The sequence below is a fragment of the Anopheles gambiae genome, chromosome 3 (genome assembly GCF_943734735.2).
Source record: "Anopheles gambiae chromosome 3, idAnoGambNW_F1_1, whole genome shotgun sequence".
NCBI classification, from domain to species: Eukaryota; Metazoa; Arthropoda; class Insecta; order Diptera; family Culicidae; genus Anopheles; species Anopheles gambiae.
This window is the reverse complement of record NC_064602.1, coordinates 71,886,281-71,896,675: the sequence shown is the minus strand read 5'-3', so window position 1 is coordinate 71,896,675 and position 10,395 is coordinate 71,886,281. Positions and strand designations below refer to the sequence as shown.

The 10,395-nt window shown below is 42.0% G+C and overlaps 1 protein-coding gene across 1 annotated transcript; it reads right to left on the bottom strand.

Annotated features, from left to right (window-relative positions):
- Window positions 1-390: 390 nt before the first annotated feature.
- LOC1270989 (inactive CLIP domain-containing serine protease A8-like) lies at window positions 391-2,146 on the bottom strand. Its single transcript, XM_309727.5, has 4 exons — window positions 1,836-2,146; window positions 1,590-1,760; window positions 1,231-1,527; window positions 391-1,158 (listed from the first exon to the last, which is right to left on the bottom strand). The coding sequence occupies exons 1-4, from the start codon at window positions 1,911-1,913 to the stop codon at window positions 619-621; spliced, it is 1,086 nt and encodes a 361-aa protein (XP_309727.5). The 5' UTR covers window positions 1,914-2,146; the 3' UTR covers window positions 391-618.
- Window positions 2,147-10,395: the final 8,249 nt, after the last annotated feature.

Genomic DNA, 10,395 nt, shown 5'->3' with positions numbered 1-10,395 from the left:
GGTTTCCTCTTTTTTGCTTTTTAACCTCCAAAAAATAAACACGAAAGCATCCATCCTTAAAGAACATCTTTGAAAAGCCTCTTTCGCTCTTCGCTTTGTAGAATTCCAACAAGAGGCAGGAGAAGGAACAGCCCCCACCGTAGTAGCAGCAGCTTTGGAATGTCAATGATGGTAAAGCGGTAGAACGGAGGGAACTTGAAGTCTTGCAGGTGACTGGTGACTTTTCCGAGGCTCATAAAATTTCAATTTTGCAATATGGAACACTGCGGAGCTTCCGCGTGGCAGCTGCGAAAGGCATTTCTCACACCCTCCGTTAATGGGTAGTTGAATAGCACACTCATAAATAGCGTCTTCCGGAGAGGGTTTTCGTGTGATAGATTGATGTACATGTTTCCACCTGCTATTTACGATTTTATTATAATGAGTCACTTCCTAGGCAAAATGACGTTCTGTGATGATCAGTTTTGAAGCAATATTGATAAAAATCTCAATTTAATTTCAACTAAAAGTGGTACATAATGTAATATATGCTTAAAAGCGTTTCTTCACTACGTCTACGCTACGTTACAAATGTTCCTTTACTACATGCACACTCCTTCATTACAAAAAGAAACCCATCTACTCTTCAGCATGTAGCTCTGCGTACCCTTCGATCGTGTCGTTGATCCAGCAGGCAAACTTTGCCACATCAACATAAATACCGGGCGCGTCCACTCGACCACAATCCAATCCCCATGACGTTATCCCGGCCACCACGTAAGATCCGTCCTCCTTTTTACACGCCAACGGCGTACCACCATCTTGGTCACACGTATCCTCACCAACCTCACCACCGGCGCACATCATACTGCGATGCAGCTTGAAGGAGTAGTCCACTTCAGCCCTCCGGTACAACAGCTGACAGCGATCGCGCGGTACAACGGGCAGTTCGATGCGCTTCATAATGGGCGCCGGTTGCTGTGTTCTAACGTCCAGTCCCCAACCGGTTGCAATGCACCGTTGACCGTCATACACGTCCGTCGGACTTGGCAGACAGATGGGGCGAATGTGCTCGGTGTAGATTACGTTGCGTTTCAGCACGGCCAGCGCTATATCGTTGTCCAGTAAACATGAATCTCTGTACGAAGGGTGTATGATGTGTTCTTCGATGCCAATATCCTTTAGAAATGTCGTGAAAGATGCAACACACTTAGAATACACTTCAACTATTACTTTCTATGGTATATTTACCTGTGAAGGGTATATTTCCGCATCAGAATTTATACTCCACTCACCAAACCGAGCCACATATCGATCCGGCTTCTTGAGCGTATGGGCTGCGGTCAGCACAAACTTGGGATGGATGAGACTGCCACCACCAACGAGGGTCAGCTTCATTTCGTTTGCTGAGAACGAGATGTTAAAAATGGCCACCGTCCACGGGAACTCGCCGTAGTTGGCGTACGTCAGGTTTGATTCCACATTGTACACCAGCGGAGAAGTGACTGGACTTCCACATTGAACATCAGCCGTTTGTGCTTCTTGAATCTAAGACCATGGAAAACATTTACCTATCTATGTCAGTCAAACAAAAATTAGCTTTGTGTTACCAAAACGCCATCAGCGCTCGATGCTCCGATGCAACATTTCTTCATGAAGTCACCGCAAACGTTCTCTTCGTCCACGTTGAGCGTTACAAGCTCTCCCTGCTGTATTGGTCCATCCTCAAGCTTTCCCGTTGGACACAAGTGTTTCGGCAGACAGAGCCCTCCTTTACAAACCTAAATTACAAATTCCAACAAATATTAGTGCCTTCCTGAATTCCTAGTACTTCGTTGCACAAAACATCACATTACATCTGACTGTGTTATAACGTTCGCCTTCGTGACGTGTGCTGCTACGGACAGCAAAATGATCACACTCGGAAATAACATCACTACACCTCCTGGAACTGCACTTGCTGCGATAGCCGGTTGAAATGAAACTAACTGACCTTGCCGAGTTGTGTCGTTTTAAGAACGATTGGCACACTACAGCAATCTCTAATCAAATCGTATCATCGACACTTGCCACTTGAAAGCTACGGCTGGTAAAAGTCGGAAGAGATTCAAATAACGATTACTTGTGTTTATTTACATTTCATCCCGAAGGCCACCCAGGCGAGCAAGGAATGATTAAATACAAGAAATTAGAAGAGGTTCACATCGTTCGCTTTCAATCGTGTTATGCATGAGTAATGACACCAAAGCGTGTGAAGGCAAAAGTGGATCGTGTTTTAAATGTACAGATAACATGTGAAGCTATTGTAGTTAGGTTTAATTTAGAAACCAAATAGTTGATTATGGGTTTTGGTTGAGCACATTTACGGATGAGTCGAAAGAGAAACTTGGAGACAACTTTGCTAGAAAATGTCTAAGGCTAAGTTACAGTGTTTATGGATGTTACTCGATTTGGCTTCAAGCACTATTGCTATCATTTCAATCAATTTCTTAATCTAGGGATAATTTATAAACGTTTGCTCGCCCATATAGTTTCATCGTTGCGAGAACGTCGATAGATAGTGCCAGCATGACGAAATTAAATTAGACGACGACGATAGGTGATTTTCTGAGAAACGCTATAAAGGCCGGGCTACATTGATCGTACTCGCAAGCGTAATTTTGATTTTCACTAGCGCATCTGGCGGCGGCTGGTGGAAGCTTTTTTTAGTCGTCGGGGGAATGGTCGTGTTGGATTTCAAAATTAATTAGTTTTTCCATCGTTTTCCATTGCAAAAATGGATGCAATGCGTGCAAGACATGTGTATCTACGTTTTACAAAACTTTTCTTCTCCGATTTAAGTAAAAAATATGGAAAATTAACGTATTTTCTGAAGCGGCTCCAAATTGTTTGGCAAAATGCTTCGGTCAGTCGCCGCCAGATGCGCTAGTGAAAATCGAAATTACGCGTGCGAGTACGATCAATGTAGCCCGGCCTTAAAGTATCTAATGAGTCTTGAAAACCCAACCATTATTACTGAACTACGCTCTAAGGGTATCTAAAGGATACTAAATAAATGTCAAAACATAGTATCTGTTATGTCTTGTGCATGCTCGTCCTAATCTTTGCCTACAACATACTGTCTTGTATTATACTGTTTTGCAGAACAAAAACGTAAAGCTGATAATAAAAAGTTCCTCCGAAAGGAAGTTGACACATCCATAAGAACAGATCCCCCTGCCTTAGCGAATACAGGGCAACATCTTTAGCATATTCCATTCTATGCCCATTTGCCATTTACCATTGTCCAGCTCTAGCGTGAAGCGGATGGAGGACACAGATACATGCTAACGAGTGTAATTTATCTTGTCTCTCGTACCGAGGCCCCGAAACTCCGAATTAGACTGAATTAAAATGACATAAATCGTGCCACTGCTAAATGATCCCGAACATAAGCGGTCAGTCCGAGCGAAAGCCAGTCGGGAAAGGCAAATCTTTCCACGTGCCAATCGTTTTGCGCCTTTTGCGCCGGCGGGTGGCGTTGTTGGGTCGTTTTATTTATGCTTCCTTTTCGATTGGGCAGAGCAGCAGGCGGCAGCATAGGTTTTAGGAATAGAGAGTCGATCTTTCGATGAAAAGGAGCTTCTTGAAGGTGTTTTATTGAGTGCTCTTTTTTATCAAATTTAATCCCAAATCAGTTAACGGCCCAACTTCAATTGCATTCTCCCGGTTGGTGTTTAATGATTCATTAAACAATTACCCACCAAGCAAGCCGACGTACGTATACCTGCTGTCAGTGTCTGCTGATTTCACCACTAATTCACCAAAATTGAAGCCAATGCAAACACCTCACGCCAACGGCAGAACTACATTCAATTTTGTTAATTGATTTATCATTCCTCATCCTCCACCATCCGTGCCCGGGTGTTGGTGCATCTCGTTCGGGATTTTCGGGACTTTTCCCGCCAATCAAGTACACAACACTGTCGTCCGTCGTCGTCGTAGTCGTCCCTTACGTAGGCTCGCTTTATGAAGTGTCGCGCACTTCCGAAGCGGCACCGTCAAATGTCGAATGTGGCCCAAAAACTTGTAATTAAATTAAGAATGCCAGACTATGCTCATCACCTCGTGGAACGGAACAACGTTCCTCGATCGCCTCGCCGGCTTTCCCGTTAAAAGCAAACCCGAATAAATTCCAATTAAGTAGCAGGATGGTAGACAGCAAATAGAGAGAGGAAGAGCCCGCGCTCGTCGAAAGTAGTCAATTTATCGATGGTGTCGATAAGCGTATCGGAAACATCCTAAACACCACCGCCCAAAAGCCCTGTACGCTGCGCACCTTCGAAGCGCGCGGCGATCTTTTGGGCACGGCGGCTCGGTATGGAAATTAAATTGTTGTTTCGGGAAAACGTTTGCATCCGTGTTGGGAATACTCAGGCCTGTGTATTCCTGCCTGTGTGTTGTGTGGTGAACAACATTACGCAGCAAAAACCCAGCCTCTGATGCTGGTGGTTGCTGGTGGTTGATTATATCCTTGCCATTGCCAGCCTGCGTACTGGATTAAACAAGACCAGCTCATCATTTCCCTGCTCCCCAGATGCAAATTGATGATAAATGATCAATTTCCACACCTCGCTGTACTTTCGATCGATTACAGCGATGGCGATACGGTGACACGCCAGTGGGTGGGATTTGCTAAATAATGGAGTGCTCTGAATTTGGGAAGTATGAAAACTGTAGCGTATGTTTGTTACAAACAGCAGGGCTAAGCATGCCGGCGGGATGTTGTTGAATAATGCTCTTTCTAAGCTAATTTTATGCACTGAGTTTACTCAGTATTTTGATAGATCGATCGATAATTGGCAGGGTTTCTCACTTGTCAGCTATGTCGGCAAACTTTATTGAGTTTCGGAATTGGGGTCTGGGACAATAATTGGGACTTTTGTCAGTTACCTTTAGCGATATCGTATGGTTGAAGTTTGACAAAGTATGCCAATAATTTGGGTCAAATATTATAAGAGTTATAAACGAAGAGTTCGAAATCACCAATGAATTGTTTAATATTTTACACCAATGAATTGTTTTATTTTACAACAAAATATTGTAGTTCATAGCTCTTTTTTTATCACATTTGATAATTTAATAACAACTCCTCTGCCTAATGCTTATTTTAAGGAAGCTTCAACGGTTCCATTCATCGTTGGTGACTGATGACTCCCTTGTGAGTGATTCCATTCGAAACTACAATTATTGATTTGAATTTTGAAGCTTAGCGTCAATTCTTAAATTGTACAAGACATAATGCATTCGGTTAGTCACTTCGAATTCCTTAAACAGGATTTGCCACGATTTATTAGTTGGTTGCCGTACGTTTTTGGGTTGGTCTCACGATTATTTCACCGTATCGCATAGATTTTGTTTATCGTTCACACGATTTATTAAAATCTTCCAATTGATAAGCAATACAAATTATCCGAATGATTCTAGGTTATGTCCAATAAATCGTGGAAATGATACAAAATAATTTGGGAAGCATCTAGAAATGTTCGGGAAGTAAACAAACAACCCAAGGAAACCCAGCATGATAAGTCTTTGAGATCAGGGACGCAGCGCCCGCACCGCTGGTAAATTTTTTAGTTTTGTCCGTTTCTGCAAGGTTGAAAAAGATCGATTCACTATCGGGTCCGTCCCCCCATAAGAAAGCCTGACTATCCTGTTGCGTGGTTCTAATTAGTTTCGGAAGCATGTATAGATCGGTATGTCCTCAAGGTCGCAAGACGCCAAAAAGAAGACATATTTGAGTTATAACGCTTTACGTTTAGCTTTATGCTATCAAAATTGTTACTATTTTTATTATATAACTGTTTTGTTTGATTCATGTTGTTTATGCTTCAGGCACCGTGCGGTCACTTTTCGGTTTTCATCTCCGTGCTATTTGATGCTGCTGTCAAATGCAAAAATATATTATTCTACAATACAAATTTAATGAAAAAAGAGATTTTTTGTTATAATATATTCATTAAAATCCCAACTCTCGACGGAAAGATGCGTTGTAAAATTTTAATTAAAATCGATCCAACTGTTGGCACGACGGGTAAACTTGATTAACAGTCCAAACAGGACTAACAAAACTCCAAATCAAAAGTGTGAAGAAATTTAACTCCCATCCATCACCGATTGGCCTATTCCAATCACCATCTTCATTTCCCTGTGCTTAGAAGCATAATTCTCAAAAGCTTCAGCACAAAACGCACGCCAGGAAATGAGTCCATCCGCCACAGCTGTTCGATACAGCCATCTCGAGCAACATTAAGTGTTATGATAAAAAAAACACTTTACCATCGAATCAGACGCCACGCACCAAAAAAAGGCCAAAATCAAGTAAAACATAAATTCGTTGCCGTCAGCAGGTTTTGATTTTGTCACACTCCAGATTCCACCACACAGCAGAGCCTTCTTGGTGTACCGGTGGGTGCCATGGTTTTGGATGAATGGCAGCTTGGAATGAATGGACGGCCTACACCGTCTGTGTTTTTGTTTCTTTACGGTTCAGTAGAAACCGTCATCCGTACGCGTAGCCTTACTACACGCTGCATGCTTCATCACTGCTCCGGGGTATCCTCTTGGGGAGTTGCTGGTTGGGAGGATAGGACAGCCAAAAGTCTCCCCCCTTCGATGGAGCTGATAAATTATTCAGCACTTTCACGTTTCCGCTTCCGTTATTCATGAGTCTGTCATTTTTCTGCCACTGATTAATGAGCCTTCTGTATTGGGTTTTTTTGTGAGGGGACCTCCACGGGGCTTTTGCTGAGAGAGTGTCCGGAGTGGGTGGTGGGATATGGGTGGCCTTTTTTTTGTTTGCCAGATTGTACTGAGCTCAGTTGGGAAGGAAATAGTACTGGTAGCGAATTTTAGCGTAATCATTCTTTGCAACTCCCAGAGGCGGCTTACGCTTGTTGTAACAAATGATAAGAAGAGTAGTAGGGAAAAAGGTGTTACTAGCAAGCTTATTTATACCTCTCTTCTATCAATTTATCTCAAAAATAGCAAAATACTTGGAAAAAAAAGCCTCATAACGCAGAATTTTTGCTCACTGCACCGAAGTGTATGTATTATGCAGCCAATTCTAGCAATTATTCCGTTGCGCTTCGTTTGACAGGGGGTCATAAAGAATGGAATAATTTCGCAAACGCGCATATATCATAGAAGGGCCGCCAATCATGGAAAATGGGGGTTCGTTTTTTTCACTCCCCCGTTGTGGGTCTCCCACGGTGTGATTCATATTTCAATCTCAACACCGGACGGGAAGGTGTTTAATTCATCCAACCCGGGCGGTTGCAGTGTGGGCTCGATGCTCGATGTGTCAATTGGAAATGTGTTTCCGATACATTTATGGAGTACAGCTAATGGGGGTGGTTTCGTTCGCCTATGCGCCATCACTCATGCTCATTAACAATTCTGATAATTTTTCCATAATTGAAAGTGGATGCGCGGGGCAAAATGTATTGTCTTTTCGATCCGGTCGGCTGGGAGTGCCTTTTGTTTCCGCTCGGAGGATGAAGGTGCATTCATATTGTTGTTAAAATACAGCCCATTATACCTCTTCATAGCAATGAAAAAGAATGATTTAACTGAAAAACAAGTATAAAAAGGCAGCAGAACAGGTCCTCCAATAATCAAAAATCAAGGTTTAATTTGAAACTGAAGAGCTCCATTAGGGTTTTTTTGCTATACTTTATCGCAAATATGACGAAATGTTCTTAAAAGGATTAACATTACTCGTAATCAAAATTCACTTTTCACAAATATTACATACCAAATCATTCATGTTTCTATCGTTTGATCCCTTAAAACTCATAATTTAGCTGTAGTATAGACAAAATACAAAACTCGCTGCTTTAGTTTCAGAACAGTTACACCTTTTTTCAAACATCAATATGCATAAGCAGCACAACATAACGCTTGATATCATTTAAATTGTAATTTTTTACATCTCATTATGCTTAAATATTGGCCGTTACCAAAAAAAGCTCCACTAGAATATATCCGCAGTAGCTTCTCAGCTGCGACCGAATTCGCCTCTAATCAAAGTCCTATCGCACATAACTCTTCGCCGTTTGCCACAATCTTGCCCCGATCCCGGTCTCGTAATGGTTTGTTTATGCTAATTAATTAATATTGATTTGTCCGCACTAGCGTCATTCTACGGCGTATTCTTGCGATTACGATAAGCTAACCGGCAACTAGTTAACCCCGATTAGCTTCCGTACAGTTCCAGGCTAACACAGCTATCCGAAACAAAACAAAATCCCGAAAAGGATCATGCTTTAAGGTAAAGGAAGAATGAAGCTTTTTGCTTTTCGAGACCCAAAATTGCAAATACCAAGAAAGAAAGAATCCAAAAAAACGCAACATAAATTTAATGCCAGCTGGTTAATTAATAGGAATCATTACTTAACCCTCTCTTTATTCTTTCTTTTCCTGTTTTTTCTCCTCATTTTTAACCACTCCAGAAAGCTCCTTTCGGTATTATGCTAATGATTTGAAGTGTTCTTGTGTACATTTATCCTCAGAGGGGAATTTTATTAGCTTTGTTCTAGCAGCAGCAGCAATGTGTAGTGGAATCCCGGTGAGCGGAATAGAGACATTTATCTTTGCAATCCGTAATCGTACGCTAGGGGCTATGGAACCGTACGGTTAGCTGTGTTTTTAGGGCACTTTTTTCTATTCCATCTAGCCGGAAGGTGATAAACTAGCAGGTTGGAATTCTTTTATTCCATACCGTTGGAGCGCTCTCTTGTCTAACACTTGCTTGACGGGGGAAAGTTTGTTTGATATCGTAACTAGTTCGTAACCTAACACTTGGCAAATATTAGCCGTCCGTCATAACCTCGGGTCCCGTTCAGAAGAGGCACCCATCGAATGGGCTGGCCAGGTGGTCGTCAATATTTGAGCAATCGACCCTCAAACACATGCACTCACACACTCGTTCGTTTGCTTTTCATTCTTGAGGAAAAGATTGTTTGTCTTGGCTGGCACGAAAGCTCGCTCATATTCTGATAGTTTTCGATCATAAGTTTGAGTTTGAACTGGGGAACTTTTTAGGAATCCTTTTTCTATGCTGCGACCAGTTGTAACAACGTACGCTATAAACGTTCGCTTAGGATCAAAGTTATTAAAATCCCAATAGACAATGCTCATTATTTTTAAGTCCCATTTCCCTGTCCCGGAATACATCTTTCAAAACAAGTTTCAGATGTTTCCCGTTGGTATCTCCTTATCGCAAATTTTCAACATTGGTCCCCGGGAGCTAATGCTGATGAATGGCAGTAACGAGAGTGGCGAACAAACATACAGACGAACACGATTAACTTTTCTAAATGGGCAAGCTTAAAGCAGTGACATTTGCAACAGATTAGCACCCTAATTAATTCATGCTAAGCTTTGCTTGTTGGCCATACAGCTGGATAAAAGTTTTGCAAATCCATACATCATCCTGCTATAGAGGAGGGATGTGAGTGGAGTGAGGATTGAGGACATTTTTCACTCATTTGAATTATCAGGATTACAACAATCCGTAGCTGAAAGCATATTTTACGCAGATTATAATTATGAGCCATTTACAATACCGAAAAGTAGAGGTTCAGTATGTGATGAGAATGAGTTTTAACTTTAAAACAAAAAATATCTAAATTACAGAAACAAAAACTGAGCATAAAAAGCTACATTTGTCAGTAAAGTTTCATTTGATGCTATATTACAGCTCCCTTTCTATTTTTAGCGTTCAAAGAAATCCAATACCTTCTTAACGAGCGAAGTCTAATGGCATGGCTTAATTCTATCACATTATTCCACGCAACGCCTCTCCCAGCTTATAAGCCCACTGTACAAACTCTAAAGCCTCGCGCACCACCAGATAAACAGATTCAAATTTGGAAGACTCTACGCGACCAACCATTCGCTAATAAATGGGCTTTGTGCCATTTACCACACAACACCAAATCTGCACTATCGATATCGTACGCCCGAACGGGCATTGCCTCTTTCCATCAATTAGCCGCAACATTTCCATCAATCACAATCTGCTTAATTAAGCAGCCAGCAACACACGACTCCGTTATATGGGCCAGCACAGCCAGCAATGGCTCGAAAGTTTGAGCCTTCCAAAACGCAAAAAATAAACTTCCCTTTCCCCTGGAAACCAGCGCTCATTTACTTCGACGAAAATTGGCCACATTTTCCATGCGAACAGCAGGGCCTCAGCTCTCAGCCCGACCGCTCGATTTTGCGTGGTATTTACATCTCACGCGGGTTCCGAAAGTTCTGCGCTCTGTGCGCGCGGTTTGGGTAAAAATGAAGTTCGTTAATCAAAAGCAAACATAATTATCGGCATTCGGAAACAAAACCGATTCTTCGATCCTTCACAAACAGCACTGT

Excerpts from the sequence above, each read along its gene's own strand:
- LOC1270989 (XM_309727.5), bottom strand. The coding sequence starts at position 1,913 with ATGTTATTTCCGAGTGTGATCATTTTGCTGTCCGTAGCAGCACACGTC. Across the intron at positions 1,761-1,835 it reads ACGTTATAACACAGTCAGAT|GTTTGTAAAGGAGGGCTCTG; the intron begins GTAATGTGATGT and ends TTTGTAATTTAG. Across the intron at positions 1,159-1,230 it reads CGGAAATATACCCTTCACAG|GATATTGGCATCGAAGAACA; the intron begins GTAAATATACCA and ends ACATTTCTAAAG.